The sequence below is a fragment of the Microplitis mediator genome, chromosome 4, assembly GCF_029852145.1.
Source record: "Microplitis mediator isolate UGA2020A chromosome 4, iyMicMedi2.1, whole genome shotgun sequence".
Classification (NCBI taxonomy): Eukaryota; Metazoa; Arthropoda; class Insecta; order Hymenoptera; family Braconidae; genus Microplitis; species Microplitis mediator.
The window spans coordinates 11999027-12023706 of NC_079972.1; the positions used below are offsets into that span (position 1 = coordinate 11999027).

General features: G+C 27.3%; 3 protein-coding genes and 1 long non-coding RNA gene across 6 annotated transcripts in view; 3 read left to right on the plus strand and 1 right to left on the minus strand.

Annotated features, from left to right (window-relative positions):
• LOC130667066 (uncharacterized) overlaps nt 1-18653 on the minus strand; it is a 190984-nt gene extending 172331 nt beyond the window's left edge. For both annotated transcript variants that reach the window (XR_008989792.1, XR_008989793.1), the window contains exons 1-2: nt 18538-18653; nt 18358-18453 (exon numbers count right to left, since the gene is read on the minus strand). This is a non-coding gene — a long non-coding RNA (uncharacterized LOC130667066). The remainder of the gene's footprint in view (nt 1-18357; nt 18454-18537) is intronic.
• LOC130667057 (apoptotic protease-activating factor 1-like) lies at nt 236-11817 on the plus strand. 2 transcript variants are annotated; one of them, XM_057468452.1, is made up of 6 exons: nt 236-435; nt 1831-2057; nt 2132-2300; nt 3821-3949; nt 4026-7196; nt 7602-11817. In XM_057468452.1, exons 2-6 carry the CDS (start codon nt 1873-1875, stop codon nt 8217-8219), a joined length of 4272 nt encoding a protein of 1423 aa, XP_057324435.1. In that variant the 5' UTR covers nt 236-435; nt 1831-1872; the 3' UTR covers nt 8220-11817. The 2 variants fall into 2 exon arrangements, with proteins under 2 accessions (XP_057324435.1, XP_057324434.1); XM_057468451.1 differs by having other exon boundaries at nt 237-435; nt 3812-3949.
• LOC130667065 (mitochondrial pyruvate carrier 2-like) lies at nt 14075-17235 on the plus strand. Its single transcript, XM_057468460.1, has 4 exons — nt 14075-14398; nt 14742-14782; nt 15038-15234; nt 16309-17235. Exons 1-4 carry the CDS (start codon nt 14311-14313, stop codon nt 16361-16363), a joined length of 381 nt encoding a protein of 126 aa, XP_057324443.1. The 5' UTR covers nt 14075-14310; the 3' UTR covers nt 16364-17235.
• A 1056-nt stretch (nt 18654-19709) lies between the features above and the next one.
• On the plus strand, nt 19710-22866 carry LOC130666766 (saccharopine dehydrogenase-like oxidoreductase). Its single transcript, XM_057468020.1, has 8 exons — nt 19710-19866; nt 20281-20456; nt 20671-20846; nt 20948-21264; nt 21331-21477; nt 21546-21636; nt 21731-21993; nt 22445-22866. Exons 2-8 carry the CDS (start codon nt 20285-20287, stop codon nt 22545-22547), a joined length of 1269 nt encoding a protein of 422 aa, XP_057324003.1. The 5' UTR covers nt 19710-19866; nt 20281-20284; the 3' UTR covers nt 22548-22866.
• The last annotated feature ends 1814 nt before the right edge of the window (nt 22867-24680 follow it).

Below are 24680 nucleotides of genomic sequence, written 5' to 3' on the forward strand. Positions count from 1 at the left end.
CGCTCCAAAATGTTAAAAATATTTGACAACACTGGCAACACCGTAAAAACAATTTAACAGTGAGCTCCAGTACAATCATGCTCCAACTTGTAAACTGTTGTGTGAACACCGTATATACATGTACACACGTGCACACAAGACATATATATAAGTAACTATAGGACCTGTCATAATTTGTTCTAGGGTGGGAGTATAGGAATCGTATGTTAAATGTTGATGGTGGGAAGGAATATTCGTTTTCTGTTCTGAAAGCAGTAGTTTCGCGAGCGCGAGTACCTCAGTTAGTGTGTATTAGTGGTGCTGTGCGTACTGTACGTCCCTGCCTTATCCTTTTATATTCCATGATATGACAACTACTCACATTAGACTAATTTTATAAAATATATATTTAAACAAATACTGATTTGTGAATTTAGTTCTACGGATTACTAAGTTGTAAGTACGCTAATATTTTAATTAACATACTATCGATTAATGTATTCATCTGATTAAAGTGTTAAAAAAAAAAATTACTCCAATAATTTGTTTATTGTTGACTTATTTCGATTATTATTAATCACTGAAAAATGTGTCCTTCTTTTGTGATAACGATAGATTATTTAAATAAGCGAATTTACTTAATTAAAAAAGTTTACCAAGAGAAAATATAATTATTATTGACTCAGTGTCAGTGTCACTAAAAATTTATACAGAATTAAAATAAAAAGAGTTGAGACAAATAAACAAGTTTTTAAATGAATATGTTTTTGATCACGTTAGTAAAAATGTACGAAAAAACTGACCATTTTATTTGGACACCTGACATTGAATTTAATTATAACTCTTTTTTTAAATAATAATAATGGCAATTAAAATTTAAATAATTATTTAATTTTGCGAGTTATAAATTGAATTGTTAAAAATTTTTTTTTGTTTTTGAATTTTTCAAAATTATTTTTAATAAAAAAAATATTAATATTCTTATCATCGCGGTCCAAACTAATGTTTTTATTACGGAGTAGTTAAATTTTTTTTTTTATTTTATAAAATAACTTTTTACTACTAAAATATCTTATTATTTAAGAAGACAAATATGTAAATTATTTAATCACTAAAATTACTCGATTTTTAACGGATTTTTAGTACAGCCTACAGCTGCAGTACTCAACATCCAATGTGTTGAGTTTAACGACATTGTCTTACATTCACATACATGTATAGTATATATATATGAATACACATACATACAGTGCATGAGTAACTCACAAGTAGCGTGAAAATATACATATAATACATATATGTACACAATATACCCCTTTATTTTACCACAGATTCTTCTGGCACACGACTCACAATTAATACACGAAGCCGGCATTCTTTGATGCGGTCTTTAATTTCAAGTAAAATTAAAATAAAAAATATTTATATTTAGTGTAATTTACTGTTACGCTCCCTCTCAATATTGATACAAAATTTAGACTTTAAACTTTTATTGAATACAATCTATTTTTAAATATGAGTTAATAATTTTTTTTTTTTTTATTCAATTTGGAGCAAATATGAAATATGAAATATGAAATAGAGACGTGAATAAAAATACATAACTGACCGGAATCGTCTTTGAACGTTATGTCCTAAGATAAATTTTGTCTTAATAAAAAAAAATTGAAGAAATACTAATGATAATTTTAATGGTGGAAGATATGATGTTCAAATCATATTATATGGTTCCGTCACCGTATATTAGTAGCGGAATCATATATATGACAAATAAAAATTCATTTTCAATAATAATAATAATATATAATTTTTTTTTTCTTTTTTTTTTTGTATAATTTTATTTACTTTCAGGATTTCATATACATTCGAAAGAATGAAAATAATGAAAATAAAATGGAACCAATGCATAAAGAAATTTTAGAAAAACTCCACGAAAAAATAACTGATATCAATGTCGATAATGGTATTGTATCATTTCTACAATTCAATGGTATTTTAACTGATTCGGATATCGATGCCATCAACAGAACAACTCATCGCATAGACAAGGCTACGACTCTGCTAAATATCCTGCCAGAGTACGTATAGTAAAATGATTTATTAAATTGATATTTAATTGATGAATATGAAAAACGATTTTTTTTTATTAAAGACGAGGTTCACGTGCCTTTGATTGTTTTTACCAATCTCTTAAAAAACATTACAATTGGCTAAGTGACGAGATGTTGAGAATGACGGCGGGTGAAGAAGTTGATTCGAGGGGATGTACATCACCAATAATGCCTGCCATGCCAACATTCACAGTCGTCAGAGCGGAAAAGGTAAAATTTATTTAAAAAATCTATCGACTTGCTATGACTAGTGCAGCCCAACATTTTATTTGGCGACTATTCGATTTTTTTTACGCCCACTCAAAGGCTGATGCAATTTTTTTTAATTACTTTTTTCCCCTAATAAATATTTAAAACTTGTACTGCGCAAGTGCGAAGGAGAATGTCCTATTCTTGGCGCAGGGGCGAGAGAGATAATAAACGTTACCTTTTTAAAGGCATAATTCAATAGACAGAGCGACGACGAGAGCTTTAGGAGAAGATAATATTATTTATTAATAGATTTAAGTAAACTAAAAAATTTTAAACAAATATCAAATGAATCATTAATCATTTTTTTGTAATATATCAATTCGAACGGGATAAATTATTATTGTTGGAAATTTTAATCAGAAATGTCTGACTTGTAAAAATTAAGAAAAATTTTTTAAATTTAGTTATAGAAATTAAAAATAGTTATATTTTTAAAAAGTTCAAACGATGAACATGAAATAAAAATTTTTATTCCAGAGTTTCCGTATAAAAACAGGATACCTTAAAATTAATGGACATAAATTAGGAGTAGATAGGAAATGATCCTGAAGTTATCAGACAACTCATAATTTTTGAATTTTTTTTTCAGCAAATCAATTGCAAAAAGAAAAAAAATGCACATGTAGAAAATTAAAAAATCTACAGGTGCAATTTTTTAAATGTTATGTTTTTTATAATTTATCATTTTTTAAAAAATTCAAAAATTATTAGATGTCGGCTAACTTCAGTATCATAGATAGGAAATGTAATTCTGAAACAAAAAGTCTTGTAGCTTTTTTTAATCTGACGTAAAGGTCTTTAGTTATTTATTAATTTGAATAGCCAATCAGAAGCGCGGAATAAGTAGAAGAAGGAGAATTGGCGGGAGCGATGGTAGAGAAATGCGCGGCAGACAGGCGTAGCAACAAGACTTTTTTTAAAGGAAAAAAAAAATCTAAAAAAAATTGCAAATTATTTTTAGTAACTTTTTATTGTCATTATTGAAAATTTTTAATTTTTAATTTTAAATAAAAAATTGCTAAAGCGCACTACGTTTGTTCCTGGTACATCTTCTATCGTTCCCGCCAAATCTTTCTCCTTCCGCTAGAACTCTCTTCTGATTGGTTACTTAATTTAATGAACAATTAATTACTGATTACCTTTCTTTTTTCGTCTTAAAATTGTATTCCCTATTCATCCCTTAATTTATGTTCATGACTTTTGAACACCGTGTGTATATATTTATAAATACATATGATTTTGACTAATTTTATCGTCTCAAACAAATAAAAATTTGATTAGTAATTAATAAAGTTAATACTGTTATTAATCTTTCGTTGCTAACTATTTGGAAAAATAATTACCGTAAGTCAATTAGTTAAAATTACGAAAATAAATAGTATTAATTAATAAATTATTAACTAAATTTTCAATTAAATAAATATATATTTCATAAATAGATAAATAACAATAATATAAATGAATTTCAGATGGAACAGCTTAGACATGCACTGAGAAATTTATTACCAGGCAGTTACGTTGTCTTGCACGGTATGAAAGGATACGGAAGAACTCGTCTCACGGCTTTAACTCTCGATGATGGACCACTAGTTAACGAATTATTTAATGTAAGTCATAAAATTTATAAACAAATACACTAAACTTAATAATATGTATATCAGTAAGTAATGGATGATTTTTCAGAATGAAATTTATTGGATAAAATTCGGCTCTGAGGGAGCTAACACAGTGGAAGATGAAATTTTAACTCAATTGCAACAGCTGTATGATAAAGTAGAAAAACGTGAGGTATCATTAAATTTGGGAAAATTGAAAGATGAAATGTGTTCAATGTTGAAACGTCATTTTAATTTAAAGCACAATTCGCTGTTAATTCTCGACGATGCTTATGATAAAAAAATAATCGAAGTATTCAATTTTGGATGTAAAACCCTAGTAATAACAACCGACACTGAAATATTGTCTTACAACAATAATGTGCGTAAAGAAGTTATTAAAATGGAAGAAGGATTTACAGAAGCCGAGAGTTTGGATTTATTTGCACGATCATTGGATATACAAGTTGATTTACTGCCATCTGAAGCCAAAGACATTCATTATGAGTGCAATGGTATGCCGATACTAATTGATATGTTTGCGGCACAATTTAAAGAGTTTAAGGAAGATATGATAATAAGTCGTTACCGTTGGCAATATTATTTGAAGGCGTTGCGTAAAAAGGATGCATCGAATGCTGTAATGGAAAAATTTTTACGTAACCAATCAAATACATTTGATGTATGTATAGGTCGTTTAGAACCTTACCAACGTGAATATTATAAAAGCTTAGCAATTTTTAGCGAAGATATTAATATAATGCCAAAAACACTAGAAGTTTTATGGAATGAATCAAAATGCAAAGTTGAAGATATATTACTTAGTTTGTGCCGTAAATCACTTGTTGTCAGATACTGGAATTTTGATTTAAAGTCATATATTTATGGTGTACACGATTTACTGCTTCGTCATTTGCGCAGTCTATTTGATAAGAGAAAATTATCATCGATGCATCGTGAATTTGTTAAAAAATTTTATACAATTTGTAAAAATGATTTCTCAAAATTTCCTAAAGATAATTACACTTACGCATACATCGGATACCATCTTGAGCAAGCGGAAATGTTTAGAGAATTTCAAAAATTATATCTGAATTTCAATTTTATCCAGAATAAAATTAATAACAGTGGAGTTAATGATTTGTTAATTGATTTAAAAAAATATCGCGACCACATAACAGATAATGATGAAAATATTGAAAGGAAAGTAAGAGATTTGGAAGAGTTTTTACAGACCGAAACAAAAACTTTGGCTGAATATCGTCAACGTGATTGCCTTGATTTAGTACAGATAGCTTTGAATCATCCACGTGGTTATTGCTATGAAACCGCCCGTTCAATAGCACAATCACAGAAAAATAAATTGTACCTAAAAAATACTCATCAACGTTCTGAATTACATAACCCAATAGCTGAAGAACTAAATATGGAATTTTCTACAGTTAATTTTACGGATAATCCAAATCAAATTTTAATTGGAACAAAGACAGGTTTAATTATGTTGTGGAATTGTGATAAAAAAAAACACAGACCATTTTATGCTTTCGAGAAATCGAAAATTGTTAAAGTTATTGTGTCACAAAATGGCAAATTTTTCATTGCTCTAAATAGTGAATCGATAGTAAAATATTTTACTTTAACAACTGACAATGATGATGATGATGATGATGAAAATGAAAATGAATTATATGATGATTATTCAGATAATAATCATTCACATACGCCACGGGATAAACAAACATTTTGGTACCCGATTGTTCCACGACAAACAAACACTAGTTCAGTAACTTACGATACGAACGGTGAATTAATAACAGACATGACACTGAGTTCAGATGATAAAAGACTAGCTGTTTGTACGGCTAAAGGCACTATTATAGTTTGGGACGTCGACGGCAAACAGAAGGCGTCAATAAATGAAAAAAATACGAGCTTTCAAAAACTAACATTCGTTAAAGAGTCCCGTCAATTACATGTAGTTGATACTAAGGGCACAATCACAGTGTATTTATGGGATGGAAATAGTTATGACTATAAAACTCGTTATCATCCATTTCCGAGGGGTGTCGACGAGTCTTCATTTGATATAGAAGTTATATATCTTAAAGAAAAAATAGACCAGGATGAAACAATTGTGATTTATTTAACACGCGATACAATTCTTCTGATAAAATGGAAAATCGATACAAACGGTAATCTATGTAGTCCTGATAAACGTCCATTTTATGAAGCAATTGATGCTAAATTTAACGAAGCTACACTAACACACGACGGCAATTATTTGGTTGTTAGTAATACTGACTCTTTATTGCGTGTTTTTAATTTCGAATATGGATTGGAACCAGTAGCTTACTATCCAGAATGTACTGTTTCACTGGATACTTATTATGATTATGATTGCCAGTACCACTTAATTATAAGTGGTGATAAACATTCCATCCAACGTTGGACATTTTGCCCAGGAAGTCTACCACAGTCGCTTATAAGACCATTGTTTGATGCCATTATGAAACCACTGGGACAATCAAATATTATAGCACAAGAAATCGTCGGGAAAAAAATAGGACTGTATATTGATGAAAATTTGAAAGTTGAGACGGACAATTTCATAGGAAAAATAGTAACACTGAATTTAAGCCCAGATGGAAATAAAATACTTTATACGATTAAAAATGAAACATCAACAAAAATTACAGCGTATAAAATTTGTTTGTATGATGTCAAAACTAAACAAATAACCGAAATAGTGTCATCGCTCACAGAATTTCCAAACTTAGTTAAATTTATTCAAGTTCAAGATGAGCTGGCTATTGTTTTTAAACAAAATGATATATTGTGTTACATTTATAAAGAAGCTAAGATAGATTTGAGGGAAACTAGTAATATCATTAATTTGCACACCATTAATAATAAATATGTGGTTGGTGTTACACGCGATGAAATAATTAAAATCTGGGAGATGAAAGGACAAAGGTGGATCCAATTATGTCAAATTAGAAATACAGAACTAAATTTACACAGACTACAAGGCCCTCATGTCTGTTACAGTGCAATTAATTTAAAAAATAATATGATCGCCATTTTAAAAAGTAATTATCAAATGGCTATATATTTTATTGGTTATAATACGTCGAATGTACCAGGGAAATTGGCAAGACTTGACAATACGCATTTTACATTCAATAAAAAATTAACATGCTGTGCTTTTTCACCTGATGATAAATTTCTCGCTATTGGAATGGACGATGGCAATATATCAGTAAGTAATCAATCAAAAATATATTTATTTATTAAACATTTATTCTTTCTACTTAAACTATCAATAGTATATTACATACCTAGGCCAGTAAAATAAGAAAAGTCTCAGAGCACATGTAATTGTTGGCCGAGGCTGACAAACATGTGGTCTGAGGCTTTCTTTATTACTGGCCAAGGTGCGTATACAATTTTTTGCTCGACGAAGCCGGAAAGTTGCAACTTCGTTCAGGGCAGCGGCCCGAAAGTTGCCACTTTCTGGCCGGAGGACAGAAAACCTTAATTCTTTTTTCATAAGAGTCTATAATTAACAACAAAGAAACCAATTTTTCATAATTGATTATCAGAAAAAAATGACTACTTAATAAATATTTTATTGTCGAGTAATTATTAATTATTTTTATTACAGATTTTTAATATAGATGAACGAAAAGCTCATGAAAAAGAATTGAAACTCCACTGTAATTCAATTTTACAATTACAATGGGCACCATTGTCCGTAGGAACGTCTATTTTATTATCAATTAATTGCGATGAATTAGCCTGGTGGAATATCGCATTATTAGAAAATAAAACCAAAAAACCAAAACGTAGCCGTACTGGGATAGTAAGAAGCTCAACAGTACCATTGCTCGAATTAGAACTGCCATCAAATTCACAAATGCGTAATAGCCAAACAGCAGATGCCAATTTATCAAGTGCATCCACATCAAATCTTGATAGAAGAATTAATGATATTAATATTAGCAATGGTAATAATCCAAGTGATAATATAACCAATGGTAATGGTACCCGTGATAATGGAACAAGCAGCAATGAACAAATAAATAATGAAGAAACACAAAATTACTGGGCATTGAAGACTTGTAAAAACCTTAATCGACCAGCATTATTAGGATTAATACGCTTGCCACCTAATTGTCGTGCTAAGGTATGTGTTTCGAGTGATTTTTATAAATTTTTACTCGTCGATGTTCACGGTTCTATCAACTGTTTCGAATTATTTGATGTTTCTTCAACAGTGTAGGTAATTAGTATATTACACACCTAGGGAGGAAAGTAGGAGATTCCAACCCGCGTGTACACGGAAAGATTGTAACCCGACTGGTTTATGTTCTGCACCGTACTGAGTACGATATAGAACAGTAACCACTCGGGTTACAATCTTTCCGTGTAATTTTCTACCCGAGCCGAAAGCGAGGTTAGCAAACACGCGGATTAGGATGTCCTGCTTTCATCTGTGGTGTGTAGAGAATTTTTCACCAGATCTACACCTGAAAGTTTTAATTTTTGCCTCTGTTTGCGAGAAATTAGTGCATGCGCTAATTTTTATCATTTGTTTTCTCATTAGAAAAAAAAAAAAAAAAACGACTTTCCTCTAAACAGGGCAGAAATGTAAACTTTCGGTGCAGATATGGTGAAAATGAACTTTTTTTTATGCAGTGTCAAAAAAATTACTGTACGCTTGTATTTGGTTTTTATTTTTTTTTTACATTTTTGTTGTCAAATACTTGATAATATGATAATTTTTTTGATACTGTTATTTTGAAAATATATTATAGTTATACTTAATAATAAGAGTCAAAAAGCTGTTGTGATTTACAATAGTAAGAAAAAAAATATCATATTCATAATCAGTGACTCGAGAGGATTTAAGTACCTTAACGTTACCACTATAAATTAAACCAGGATATTAAATTCAGTAATAAATAGATAAGCAATATCAGTTTTCCATTATTAATCATAATGATTTTTATATTAATTACGTAAATATTAACTCATTAAAGCATAACTATTCATTTTCGGCTTACATAGTTGGTTAATTTTTTTTAATATCAATAGAATTTAAGACAAAATAAAAATTTATAAACAAAAGGGTTTAGTCGATGATTAATTTGAATATCATATTAATTACTAATGTTCCACTACTTTTTTTTAAATTTTTCATAAAATTTTGTGTCTAAAAAGTTTAATACTGAATTTATTTTAATTTTTTATTCTTTGATAAAAATTTTAATTTATTGGCTTCAAAATATTCATATATTTATAAAAATATTTATATTGTACTGTATTCAATCCATCGTATATTTAAATTATTCAAATATATTACCGACTAAACTCTTTACCAAAAAAAGTTAAAAAAAAACAAATAAAATGTCCAGTGCATTACGAAAGTTGCTCTCTCAAAAAAAAGATAAATAAATAAATAATTTATAGATAATGTAATATATATAGGGTAAACCATCTCGTCTCTAGCCTTCTAAACAATAATTATATATCTATATACTACAAAAACTTAAAAATTTTTTATAAATTCTTTAACAATTGAGGGCCATTAAAATTTTCTTGATTTTTCATTAAAAATAAAATTAATAGACTACAAAAAAAAATTGATTCAATAACGAATTCATCTAATTAATAATAAAATAAATAATTATTGATCTTAAAATGATTTCCTTGGTGAAAATTTTTCTGGCTTTTCTCTGAAAAAATCTTTAGAACTTTGAAAAAGTCTCTAGAACTTTAGAACTGAGTTTTTTAGAGAAAATTTCAAAAAATTTTCACGAGGGTCAATCATTAAAATTTATAAGAAGGCTAGCAACCGGGAAATTCATCCTATATTATTAAAAATGAATATTGTGCTACTACGATTAATTATTGTGTACAAATATGTGCCTTGTTATCTCAAAGAGATGGATAACGTGATCATCATAACAACAAAAAGGATATGGATATAATTTTTCAAATTAAATTATACAATTGTAATTACGTTGTACTTATGGCCAAAGAAAAATTAATACTCTATATCCTTTAGTTTGTAGCCATTTAAACAAAAGTAAAAAAAAAAAATTGATATTTTATAAAACACGTTTTTTATTCATATATTATAATATCTAAAAATGGATAGAAAATAATCTCATTACAATAGTAATATTATACGTACGCATTTATTTTTAAAGACTCATTTTTTGAAATTAAACGATTGCATTTACTACCGCATTTACAATAGATTTTTTTATAGAATTTTTTACACATTTTCTGCCGGATCTCATATTTTTTTCCCCCCAAGATTCAAGACTTTTTTGATTTTTTTTTACTACAATAGTTATAATTATTTACGCTCAAAAATAATTGAACTGAGTTTATTTATAAGTGTATTTAATAATAAAATAATAAAGCAAATATTAAATATTAAAATATATTTAATTATATTACAGAGCATGATAAAAAAAAAACTTTTTAACAAAAGCAATTAATTATTATTATAGTGGTGCAATTATATCATTGTTTATAATAATAATTATTAATAAAGTTTAAAATATATTTTATAAATATTCAAATCGGCTGTATAATTTAATTTAAAGAAGATCAAAATTATCATAAATTTTAAAAAATTAATTAATTTGTTTTCATAAATTTTCTATTATTTATAAATATAGTAGTTATATATTTTGCCGTTTTGAATTCCGTTAGACTTAAGCCAATATCTGTAAATATCCAGATGAAAATGGTCCATTGAATTTACTTACACCTACAATTATTTTTTTTAACTTAATCAACGATCAAAAAAAAATTCAATTTTGATAAAACTTTTTATACTAACAATATTATTACTATTTAAATTATTTAGAATAATTTTATAAAGACTTAGATATAAAAAATGGATCCTTCTCATTTGGATACTCAATAAAAAATTTCAAGATAATTTTTTCAATAGAATATAAACACTATTCTCACTCCATGTCAGTAGTACAGTATTATAGTATCAAATCAAACGTTATTAAGAATTTAGAGTAAGATACTCGTGATCATAATAAAAAAAAAACGTGTTCCTGAAGATCGGAACGTTTTTCGCGCAACGAAAAAAAAAAAAAAATAAAATTGGGAAGTAATAAATCTACTGGATGACTAGATTTCTGAAATGTTTCGCGTTTAGATGCTGGTATATCAGCTGAAAATCTGAGGCCAACTCCGACCCCTGAAACTACCCCTTAAGTACTCGAATTACATGAATTTTTTTCATTAACGTTGCGCGAAACACGTTCCGATCTTCAGAGACATAAAGAAACAATAATTTTTTCAGTTGACTGCGGCAAAGTATTTTTTGTAAAATGCGTGATAAATCTTTAGTGAAATGCGTTGAACGTATTATTCGTTATTGATATAATATTGTATAGGGTTATTGTTAAGTCGATATTGAAGCACAAAAAAAATAATTATTTAAAAAAAAATTAATATTGACTTGAATAATACCCAATTAATATGGGTATAGTGTAATAATTATTGCTGTGACAATATTACAGTAAAAATATCTCGATCTTTTTAGTTACTAATAACTCTAATTGAATAAAGATATAATTTGGCTCTATTGATATGTATTTATATTAAATAAATGTAACCATTCAACCCGGTTTTTATAAATTTATTAATCTGCAGACTGCAACCAGTCGGTTTTTAACATTTGAATTAATTTTGATAACAAAATTTCAGAATGAAAATAAAAAGGCTATTCGGCATCCGAAATGGAAGTAGATTTCTCATTATTCGAATAATTTTTTTTTGAAATTTGTTATGAATTTCAGTCATAAAAAATGTAAGATAAAATAATGGAATTTTGGCCATAACACAGAATACAATCATGTAATTTTAACCTTTTATTAAAATTTGAAAAACTATCGTAAAAAGCAAAAATTGTAGTTTATTTTATCGGCTTTGACGTTCTTTTAACACAATAAAGATAAACGTTTCTATTGGAAAGTTATTAAAGAAAAAAAACACGGAAGTCGAATTTTTTGTTACTTTTGGAATTTGAAATATCCATCATTTCTAAACTACTCGAGCGGTTTTCTTCATCTTTGAACTTAACCGAGATAATCGTTTATAGAATAAGTGTGCCAAGTTTCATTAAGATCCGTTTAGAACTGTGGATGCTATCATCATAACAAGACAGGTTATTTTACATATATATGAGACATTCCGCGCCAAATCGGACGGTTTCAAAAATTATTTTCTCCGATTTTCTTAATTTTTTGGTATTTTTTAGTACTCTTCATAAGAGGCTTCCTGGTAAATTTTGAGATTTTTTCTGATCAATGGTTCAAAAAATATCGAATTTTTGAAACTGTCCAATTTGGCGTGGAATGCCCCATATATTAACTTTTGAACCAATGGTAGTTTTGAAACCTACCCGACGAATTATGATAGACTATAGCAAAACTCTTTGAAAATTCCACCATGAGGACAAATGCAATAGATAGATTTCTATGAAATCTACTAAAAATAAAAATTTTATCACGATAATTATGAATTGTAAAATTAATTTTATGAAAAAGATCGAATGTATTAATTTTTACTGTTAATAAGTGTAACTTTTAAATTGTCAAGCTCAATTTATTTTATTGAAAAAATTAATATTAAATATGAATAATAAATTATATATAATTTTTTTATCCATAAATATTATATTGTTAATAAATTCAAATTTATGTATAAATAAAATTATGCATAAAAAAAAAAGTTTTATCAATTTTTTATTCCAAAAAAATCATTTTCCAAACTTTTCCATAAAAAAAATCTTCAGTTAATACCAAAGTATTATTAATAATTAATAAATAAATAAGAAGAAAATTTCTTTTGGCAACAGCAAGCCTTTTCCGGTATAAACGTATAAGAATTGTTACGAAAATAAACACGTGTATTGTGTAATCTATTCAAACGCAAAAGTTGGCACGAAACTAAAGTATTTTTATTAGACTGTAGGCCAATGTTAGTGTGTATTTATGTCATTAGAGTATCTTCCTTAAATGTTTGTTTCTTTTTATCTCAAGCCTACTAAATTTAATAAACAATAAAAAAAAAAAGTTTTACAAGCAATTTTTTAAAATTCACAATTTAAGGCCATTCTCAGACAGTGCCCCCACTTTTTAAAAATTTTCAATGACTTTCAACTGTCATAAGCGTTTCAAATTTTTATCAATTAATTAAAAAAAAATTAAAGCATTAATTGAAAAAAAGACAACGTAGTCGTAATTTTGCCGATATATATATATTTTTAAAAAAAATTATTTTCACTCGATATCCATTAGGAGTTAAACAAAATTCGTTGAATAAATTTCTGTAAAATCGTCATGTCAATTTTATAATTCGAATTTTTAAAATTTGTTGGCTAAAATTTATTCAACAAATTTCGTTCAACTCCTAATTGATATCAATTGTAAGTAATTTTTTTAAAATTCTATATCTCAACGAAATTACGACTACGTTGTCCTTTTCTCAATTAAGGTTTTGATTTTTTTTTAATTAATTAATAAAATTTTAATACGGTTATGACAGTTGAAAGTCATTGCATATTTTTAAAAAGTGGGGGGCACTGTCTGAGAATGCTCTTAATATTTTTAGAATCAATAACAAAAAAAAATACTAAAAAATCATTATAGTAAATACAAGAACCGAATTTTTTTCAAAAATTAAATATCAACAAAAATAAATTTGACAATTTTTAAAATCTCAGTCAACTAATTTTAGATAATTTTTGAATATCGTAAGACCTTTTTATTGTAAAGAATTTAATTATCTATCATATTTGGACTAATTGAGTCAGAATTTTAATTTTTTATGGTTTATTTATAAAAACAAAAAAAAATTTTTAGACGTCTGCTGTCTACGGTATCATATAAACCAAAGCTATTAAGTTAAAAATAAAAATATTAAATATTTAATTACCGGTATCAAAAGTTAAATAATTAGATAAATTACGAGTCTGAATGACATAAGATTTTAATGATAAATTAGTAGATAAAATAAAAGTGGGGGTAAACTACTACTGTACATACTAGACAGCATGATGCTGATCCATATAACACAACGATTCGAGTAAAAAGTAGGAGTAAATAGTAGCAGAAGAGGAAGGAAAAGAAAACGCGAGTATCGTCCGTTGAGTCGTCAGTCAGTTTTACAGTAACGTATGTTAGTTCACACACATAACATCGACGCGTTCAATATCACGGTTTACGATATATAATAACTCTCGAGCCTTAAGTAAATACAGTAGTACACGAGGCATCAAGGGCACGTGATAAAATTTTATTATTATTACAAAAACAAATATAAATATTAAAATGACTTCGCTTGTGTACAAAAACTCAATGAAGGCTATCGGTAAATTCGTGCCTGAAAAATTACAGCCTCTGTGGAATCATCCAGCTGGTAAGTGGTTGCTAGTTGGTTAATAATCATAATAAATCTCCCATATCTGCATACGCAATGACGTCAACGAATAAAAAAAAATACTTAAGATTTAAAGATTTTTCGTCCACATTTTATGCAAATGTTCATATGATCGCAATGTGAAGCCTTGCCAACTAGGTCAAGGCTGACGTCATTTCAGTTCCTTAATTTTGACATTTACTCCCACGTTATTCTAAATTTATAATTTTTAATATTTTTTTTTATTAAAAAGAAAAATTTGCAAAAAAAAAAAATTATAGAAATTTTCCTAACAGTAAATATATCAAGTGAACACGTGTGTTATCGATTGAGTTTTTTCCAGGTCCGCAGACAATATTTTTCTGGGCGCCAGCATTCAAATGGGTAAATTTTTTTTCTTTTGTTATTAGTATCAATTAATTGTTTCATGTAATTTTATTAGTATAGTTGTAATAACTATCAAAAAGTTATTTTATTGTGAAATTAAATATAAAATTAATTTTGCAATGACTTTTTGTTATATATATTAATCGCGTATTTATCGTATACTTAAATTATATTCCTCAATGACCTTTTGAACGGAGCTAATAAATCTTTTACATATGACTATATGTCCTAATTAATGTGTTGTTATTATAGGGTCTCGTGATAGCGGGTCTTGGAGACTTGCAACGACCAGCAGATAAAATATCATTGAGTCAATCGGGTGCACTGGGAGTAACCGGAGTTATATGGACGCGATATTCATTAGCTATTACACCAAAGAATTGGAGTTTATTTAGTGTTAATCTTTTTGTGGCTTTCACAGCACTATATCAAGTTGCTAGAGCCATTAAGTAAGTATATCAATTACTAATAAACCTGGTACTTCAATCACAATACAAAAAAAAACAAGTCGTTTGAATGATACTGAAGTTAGCAGTTTTTGAATTTTTTTAAAAACGATTAACTATAAAAAAAAAATATTTTGAAAAATTGTACCTATAGTTTATTAAATTTTCTACATGTGTATATTTTTAGTTTTTTTTTTTTTTTGTAATTTATTTGTTGAAAAAAAAAATCCGAAAATTTGTAACTGTTTGCTAACTTCAGGATCGTGTCGTTTAACAGAACTTGAACTCCTATATAATTTCGTTCCTCGAAAAATTTATAAAAACTTTTGTAATAATTTTTGTTTTATAATGTAGTCTTTAGCCGACATTTTTACTTAAAAATTTTTTTTTCAACCGATAGTTCATAAAAAAAAAAATAAATAAATTTCAATCTTACAATTTTTTCAATACAAAAAAATAAATAATATTTCTCAATAGTTTTTTTTTTATAATTGCTTGTATTGATATAAAATATGTAAAAAAAAATATGAAGTTATAAGATGATATACTTGACTACATATAAAAATCTATTTATTGAAATTTATTATTTATATTTTTTTAAATATCAAAAGTATTTACTCTCAATTAAACGATTGGTAATATAAAATAAAGACACGACTTCCGGTTTCGCTATTGTCTGCTGATTACATTATGTCGAAATTGACCTTTGACCTTGAATGCTGATCTGTTTATAAACGTCGAAGTCTCTAATTGAGCTTTTTAATGATCAATTGTTTATAAGACACAACTATATTGTATTCATATTTATATTTATATTAATTAATCGTGATCCTGAAGTTAGTAGACAATTAACAATTTTCGGATTTTTCAAATTTGGACTCAACAAATCAATTGCAAAAAAAAATGTACATTATGCAAATAATCAATTATTTTAAATTAATTAATCAATTAAAAAAGCTATAGGTGCAATTTTTTATAATTTATCGTTTTTAAAAAAATTCAAAAGTTCTTAGACGTCGGCTAACTTCAGTATCAGTAATTAACTAATAAATATATGAAATAATTTTTAAATTTCAGATATCAACAAGAACTAAAATCAAAATCAATAGAAGCACCGACGATTAAACAATGATAAATATAAAACAATCATTCCACTAGATAAAATTAAATGTCGCAAGTTAGCACTTACTGTTTTTATTTATACATTGCTCAAGGGATAATTAAACCACGATAAAAATAGATAAATAAATAAATAAACAAGTATCTTCCGTGACGAAAAATATATATCGACGATGAATGCAAGCAGATTTAATGATAAATAATATATCAATGGAAGATTAAGATCATAAATGAACCAAAGTAAATTAATTACGATTGTCAAAAAAAAACCAGTGATAAATAGTGATACGAGTTAATGGTGCTCATATCAATTGATAAAACTACTCTATAGTCATTTTATCACTGCAGATAATATTAATTACACTTCCTTATAATTAACTGTAACAAAGTGTAAAATATTACATAAGACAAATTTCAAAAGCGTCAAGACTAAATAATTATCGTTATAAATAACTCAAACTTTAATATATGAATAATACTATGTATGTAGAAGTATGTAAAAATTGTACGTCTTGATATTGTTAAAAATTATAAGTCTTTTATATATAAAAAAATAATTGAATTATTTATAAAACTAAATGTTGAAAATATTTATCGTCACATAGTTTAATTTGAGTCAATTTCTAGTAAATTTAATTGTCGATAATTTTTTTAGTGAACGTAATAAATTTATTGACAAGAATCAAATAATTAATACGTAAGTAAAAATTATTAAATGAAAAACTGTTGTACTTTAAAAGTTAAATTTTGAATAATAAATTAAATTTTGTGATAGATAATAACAGAGGTAAAATGTGATTACTCTGATAATTTCTAAATTTACACATGACATTTACGACCAATAATAAGTGTTGAATAAATTTAATTTAATAAATAAATATAAATTTCGAATTTTAAATCCAATCTTTTATAAATTTTCATTTGAGACATCTAAGGATTTCTATTTAAACCGCAAATAAAAATTAAATTTTTTTGATAAATTATTTGTTAAGATGTTTTAATTACCTACAATAAAATCCTATTTATTTATTTTTAAATATGGTGGTTTGGTGTAAAAATAATATATTCAAATTCATATGTGGGAATCCAAGTACCCATGGTTTCCAACATGGATTCTTAGATAAATCCATACACTCTTATATTAGTTCCTATGGATTCTACGAGTGTGAATGTAGCAGACATCAGATAAATTCAAAATAATAAATAAATAGAAGATATAATTTAAAAAATAATATTTATAAAAAATGCACTTATTAATTTCAAAATTTTTTAAATGCGCATTTTTTCAAATTTTATTTTATTGATTATTTACTCTATTTATTAATAATTTTAAATTTGTCTGATGTCTGCTACATTCACACTCATGTGGATTCTTACATAAATCCATACTTTTCTGTATGAATTCTTATGGGTTCCCATGTAATCCTACATAGATTTTTTTTAAATGGGGACATGACTACTTGTGTTATTCAAATTCATAAAATCGCATTAGAAAAATTTTACTTCGCCTCAACGTAAAAAATTTCAAATGTTACAAAAAAAACTTTTATTCCTATAAATTTATCAGTTTGGTTTTTTCCTAATTATTGTTCAGTTTTTTTTATGATACTGAAGTTAGCAGACGTCTAATAATTTTTTGATTTTTTTTTAGACGATAGAAGATAAAAAAAAAATATTTGAAATGATTGCACCTGTAGTTTTTTAAATTTTCTACATGTGCATATTTTTATTTTATTTTTTTACAATTGATTTTTTGAAATACGAAAATTCAAAAATTTTTAAATGTCTGCTAACTTCAGGATCATTTTTTTTTTTATGATAATTCATTAAATATCAACTTCAAAATTATTATTTTCCATAGAATATTTTAACGAGTGCAAAGATAAACGACAATTTCAAACCATCGTAAATTTATAAAACGCCATCATAATAAATATTTCATTCACGGAAATAGAGAAATTATAAACAATATAAAAAACCAAAAAAAAAGTATTTAAAATCACTTACTTTGAGAAAGATGATCTCGTAGCTTCGTAGCTCAGCTTCAAATAAACGGCTGGTCCATCCTTTGCTCTATCAGATTAATCGGCACTAACACTTCACCTGAAATTTTAAAAATCAGACATTTTATCAATTCAATCAATAACTTTATTGACAACGAGTAATTCTTAAAAAAAATTGTAATACCTCAGTACCCATCAAGTACCCGCTCATCAAAATATATAATCACTAATCACAAAAAAAAAACACTTCACTTCACATATCACAACCTACTCAAAAATTCGCACAAATAACACTCCCGAGACTATTTATCACAAAAATAATTTTGCGATTTTATTTTAATATAAACAATTAAAAAAAAAAACACTAGTAACACAAAGTAAAAATGGAGCCAAATAAAAACACTCGCGACACCACGAACAAAGAAAAAAAATTAACACTAAAAAACTTTTAATATTCACTGATTCTAATTATTAATTATTAACACGATTATTAACTGATTAATACTGAATAAATTTTTTAATTTTTTTTTTCACAAGTATGTTAAAAAAAAAGAATACGCGGGAAATTTTTAGGAACTGTGCTACTGACGCTTCAAACTTCCGCCATTTTGTTTGTAGCCCAAAACTTTTTTTACTTACCCCCGCCCGTTCTGATAAATTATAAAAAAATTTTTTATAAAAAATTAATAATTAAATATTAATCAATGATTTTTATTAAAATATTAATTAAATATCAAATACTAATTATTATTATTAAACGTAAGCTAAATTGGCGAGTATTAAAAAATAAAAGGGATCTGACTGTCTGTTCTAGAAATTTCACGCTAACGCTTCAACTCTCAACACTGACGCGGTCCTAAAATTTTTAGACAATCAACAACTTAAGAATTTTTTTTCACCGGAGAATTACAAAAAAAAAAAATTACAAGTATGCACATGTAGAAAATTAAAAAATCTATAAGTGCAATTTTTAAAAATATTTTTTTTCTATAATTTATCGTTTTGAAAAAAACCCAAAAATTTTTAAACGTCGACTAACTTCAGTATCGCAAAACCGACAATATTTTAAAAAATTTGTATTGTTATTTAATTAAATAAAACCTTCGTTTAATTACTACTCGAGTGAATGATAATCAAACTGTACTTTTTAAATATATTTAAATAATTGTCAATAATCGATTAATTAATTAAATAAATAATTATTTTTACGCGGTAACTATTTAGCGTCCCGACCTAGAGGCTCCTAACTTTGTAATGAACTCAGCTCCTACTCCAGCGCTTCCAGTGTCTTCTGGGCTAACTTCCCGCTTGGAACAAACTGACGCGCGAAATTCAAAATCTTCAAGCAGCGCTCTCTTTAAAAACTTCTTTATCGATTATTAAATTATAAACAAACATACAAAGACCGACTAGTACATCTTGTTATTTGCGTGGTTTAGTATTACGTCTTATTTTTATCAATTCAAAGTCATAGTAAGGATCAGAATTGATAATTCTTGGAATACATAACAATGTAAGTATAAAAAATTTATTTTAATTTAATGACAATACTCAATTTATAATAATATAAATTTAAAAGTAATCTTTGACTTTTTCTAATAAATACCAGCAGATTTAATAATAAAATATATGCATTAAATTTTTAATTATTCTGAATATCGATAAAAAAAATATATTGTTGATACATTGAACCGGCAAACCGGCACCATGACGCAATAAAATTTTATATTATAAATAATTTAATGTCAGCAATAAAATTTAAAAAAATTACCAAGTACATGTCAATGCAAATAAAAATTACGTTTCTTATTTAAATATTCGTAGCAATTTTAATATCACAGTCGAGGCAGATCATTCTGATTAAATTGACGTATCCCGTATAATTGTATTATTTATTTAATTAATTAATTATTGTTATATCTTTTAGTAAAATGGCTGACGAACGTCTTGACGTTGTAATTTTTGGCGCAACAGGATTTACTGGAAAGTATACTGTCAAAGAGGCTGCTAGATTATCTAAATTAAAAGCATTTTCTTGGGGTGTTGCTGGACGTAACAAAGAACGTTTAGAAGCTGTACTAAAAGAATTTGCTCCAGAACATGGTAAAAAAATTATGATACTGAAGTTAACCGACGTCTAATAATTTTTTTATTTTTTTTCAAAAATTGCGCTTATAGTTTTTTTAATTTTCTACATGTGCATATTTTTGGTTTTTCTTTTTACTTGTAAATAATTTGTTGAAAAAAAATTTGAAAATTTTTGTCTGCTAACTTTAGAATCATAAATAATAAAATAAATTTATTTGATTAATTATAGAAAACATTCCGATCATAATTGCTGATGTAAAAGACGAAGAGTCTTTGAAGAAAATGGCTGAAAAATGTAAAATTGTCGTAAATTGTTGCGGTCCATACAGATTTTATGGAGAGCCTGTTGTGAAGGCTTGCATAGCAGCTGGTACACATCATGTTGACGTCAGTGGTGAACCTCAAGTATGTTTATTCATCACTTTAAAGAACAATTATTATTAGAATTAATTTAAACATATACGAGGTTGTAAACAATTTTCATTTTATTCTAAATCTATAAATAGTACATGGAGAAAATTCAACTCGAGTACAGCAAAGCAGCTCAAGAAGCAGGAGTTTATATAATTAGCGCATGTGGGTTCGATAGCATTCCATGTGACCTCGGTATTATTTTTATCCAGCAAAAATTCGGTGGTGAAGTAAACGGTGTCGAGACTTACTTGAACACATGGAGAAGTAGAAATTTAGGAGGTCCTGGTATCCATTACGGAACATGGGAGTCTGCCGTTTATGGACTAGCTCACGCTAATGAGCTACCAGAGTTGCGTTCTAAACTTTATCCAACTAAATTACCTCCTTCCGAACCTAAACTGCGCCCAAGGTATTACACTAATAAACATCTAAAAATTATTCCTAATTATAATCAATAATTTTTAATTATTTTTAGAGGAATTATCCATCGTTCTGAAGTATCTGAAGGATGGTCTGTACCTTTTCCTGGTTCCGATCGTTCAGTTGCTTATAGATCTCAACGTTTTCTTTACGAAAAAGATAAAATTAAACCAGCACAAGTTCAAACTTATGTCACATTTAGGTAATTTAATTATTTATCAATAAATATACTTTAGTTTCATTTAATATTTATCATTTTATTAATTACAGATCACTTTGGGCTGTCCTATCAGTAGCATGCGTTGGGGCCGTGTTTTCACTGATGACTAAATGTAAATGTGGACGTAGTTTACTTCTTAAGGTTAGTGAATAATAAATTTACATTTTTTAAATATTTATCGATAGCAAATAAATAAATAAATTAATTAACTAATTATAATTTTTTTTTTATACAGTATCCATCATTTTTCTCCGGTGGTTTCGTCAGTCATGAAGGACCAAACCCCGAGTCCATGGAAAAAACCCAGTTCTCAATAACATTCAAAGCTACTGGTTGGAAAGATAAACTCACTGAACCAACTGACAAACACACTGAGCCTCCGAGTAAAGAAGTTATTGCTAAAGTTTCGGGTACTAATCCTGGTTATGGAGCAACTTGTACCATGCTCATGATTTCTGCGCTCACTGTTCTTCGTGAAGCTGATAAACTTCCTGATAAGTATGTTATATTAATGATAAATTTATTTATGAATAGAATCTACAGTAGGACCTCGTTATAAGACTAGCTCGGGGCTGTAGGGGAAAAAATTCTTGGAATTGAGATACTCCCACTATTGTGCTTAACAGCGTTTGCGCCCCAACCTCGCTATAAGACTATCGTCGTTTTGGGTTATATTTATGTATTCGGTTCCACTCTACTCTATTATACAGTGTATCTATTTTATATGTAATCATAAAATCTTTATGTATGTACATTTTATCTCGATTTTAGTTATAAATGACGTTAGTCTTATAGTGAGGTTTCGGCGCAAAACTTTTATTGAGTCGTTGGTGGGGGAAGCGTTCCGAGCGAGTTTTAACAAATTGAGGGATAGAGTCTTATAACGCGTAGTCTTATAACGAGGTCATACTTTATTTAATCGTTTATTAAAAATTAATTATTTTCTCAGGGGCGGAGTACTCCCACCTGGAGCAGCATTCGCTAAGACTTCAATGATCGAACAATTAAATAACAATGGTGTTAAATTTGAAATAATTAAAGTAAGTGAGTAAAATGATCAACTACGACCAAAACTTTTTTATATATTATATATTTATAGCTTCTCCAAAGTGTCATAAATAATCAATTATCTTTTTTTATTAATCAATTATATTATCCAATAATAATAATAATAATAAAAATAAAAAATTCGATAAGTCTGAAAAAGTACAGCTTTGAGTCTTAACCAACGTAAAAAACACAATTTTTTTTGCCATAAAACATTTAAAAGTAAAAAAAAATATCTATTAATAATAATTCTTCTTACAACTTAAAAACTTTATTACTTTTTATTAATAACTTTTATGAAAGTACTTTTACGGGTTTAAAAGGGCTTATATATTTATATATATATTTATACACTAATATATTATATACATATTAAACAATAAAATATTGTTATGCAATTATAATATTTAATATTTATAACAATAAAATATAAGCATTTAAATGTTTTTTTTATTGATTAATTACTTGAAACTATTGTATAATTAGTTTTTATTAATCATATTTTAAAGTAAGTATAACCAGGTTGTAAATTTTAATTATTACATTAACTTTGATATAAATATATATTTCTCAAAATAGATGGGCAGAAAATTAGAAAAAAAATTTTATAGTTTCAAAAAAATTCAATTCTATTTTGTACCTTTTTATAATTTAATTTTTAACTTCCCGTTAAGAAAATTGGAAATTTTCAAAATTTCGGGAAGTTATTGGTTTTACTCTAATTTTCGAAAATTGAGTTTTCATCAGATGTCGACGTTTTGAGGTCCTAGGAAGCTATTCTGATTACTTTCAGAAGGATGTCCGAGTGTCTGTATGTATATGTGTGTATGGATGGTTGCAAACTCTTCATATCTTTTTAATGAATTGACCGATTGAGATGGTTAAGGTGGCAACCAAAAGAGTTTCTTGGCCGTCAACTTTTCTAAAAATTTCAAATCGATCGATCAAATGGACTCTAAGATATAGAAGAAATACAGAAAAAAAAAAATTTTTTTTTCAGTTTCTTAAAAATTTTTCAGAAATGGCTCGATCGATCGATTCCAAAATCTAATCAGCTCTAGAATTCAATAAAGCGCGTCGATTGCCGCCTCAAGCATCTCAATCGGTTTATTCGTTCGAAAGATATCAATCGAGAAAGAAATGGTGAAAAACGGTTTTCTTCGAAGCGACTCATCCGATCAATTCCAAAATCTGATCATCTTTAGAACTCAATAAAACGCGTCGATTGCTACCTTAACCGTCCCAATCAGTCAATTCGTTTGAGAGATATCGTTGGAGAAAAAAAGGTAAAAAATGATTTTTTTCGAAAACAACGGCCCACAAAAGTTAAGTATTTTCGAGGTCAAGGAGCTCGAAAACAGCGGGAAGTTTTGGGGCTGGCCCGCAGGGTAAATCGATAGAACGATTTTTATAAATATATTCAAACTTCGCGCGAAAATATAATCAGTTTTTTAAAAATATTTTAGAGTAACTAAAATTAAAACTGCACACTTCAAATATTTATCATTTTGTATCTTTCCGTTGTTGAGATATAAAAAAATCCATTATTACAATTATCGAAACCAACGAGATTTAGGACAGATAAAAATGTTCCTCATACTAATTCTACTCGCTAACGATAATTATCTACTTATATATCAGGTCAATGCCCTGAGCCACTGATTTTTTTTAAATAGGGTGGATTTTTTTATCTTACGGACCTGGAATGCGGATGAAATAACACAAAATACCCTTCGAAATTACGTAAAGTAAAAGTAACGATGATTAAATTTTTAATATTTTTTTTTTATAACATTACTAAATTACTTTAGTAACAATCACTTGATTATTATAAATTAAATTGATTTTAATCAATTGAGTAATGATACTGCTTGAATAAATATTAAAATTTTGATAATAATTTTATTCCTAATCATTAATTGAACTTTGTCAAGTCTTGATAATGTGGCACGTGAAATATATCTGCGATCTGTGAGTATCAACTTGACTAAATTATTTAAATAATTTTATTGCAACATCGTCGACTCTAAATTACTAATAAATTTTAGGAAAAAATTGTAGGAAAAATTTATTCTGGAAAAAATTACTCCGAGATATGCTAAGTGTAGGAAGTGGATGAGGAAAACCCATTCTGCTTT

Bases quoted from the DNA above. Each gene is read 5' to 3' on its own strand.
- LOC130667057 (XM_057468451.1), top strand. From the start codon at position 1,873: ATGGAACCAATGCATAAAGAAATTTTAGAAAAACTCCACGAAAAAATA. The intron at 2,301-3,811 runs GTAAAATTTATT...AATGAATTTCAG, and splicing joins CAGTCGTCAGAGCGGAAAAG to ATGGAACAGCTTAGACATGC. The intron at 7,197-7,601 runs GTAAGTAATCAA...TTTTTATTACAG, and splicing joins TGGACGATGGCAATATATCA to ATTTTTAATATAGATGAACG.
- LOC130667065 (XM_057468460.1), top strand. From the start codon at position 14,311: ATGACTTCGCTTGTGTACAAAAACTCAATGAAGGCTATCGGTAAATTC. The intron at 14,399-14,741 runs GTAAGTGGTTGC...AGTTTTTTCCAG, and splicing joins TCTGTGGAATCATCCAGCTG to GTCCGCAGACAATATTTTTC. The intron at 15,235-16,308 runs GTAAGTATATCA...TTTAAATTTCAG, and splicing joins CAAGTTGCTAGAGCCATTAA to ATATCAACAAGAACTAAAAT.
- LOC130666766 (XM_057468020.1), top strand. From the start codon at position 20,285: ATGGCTGACGAACGTCTTGACGTTGTAATTTTTGGCGCAACAGGATTT. The intron at 20,457-20,670 runs GTAAAAAAATTA...GATTAATTATAG, and splicing joins AGAATTTGCTCCAGAACATG to AAAACATTCCGATCATAATT. The intron at 21,637-21,730 runs GTTAGTGAATAA...TTTTTTATACAG, and splicing joins GACGTAGTTTACTTCTTAAG to TATCCATCATTTTTCTCCGG.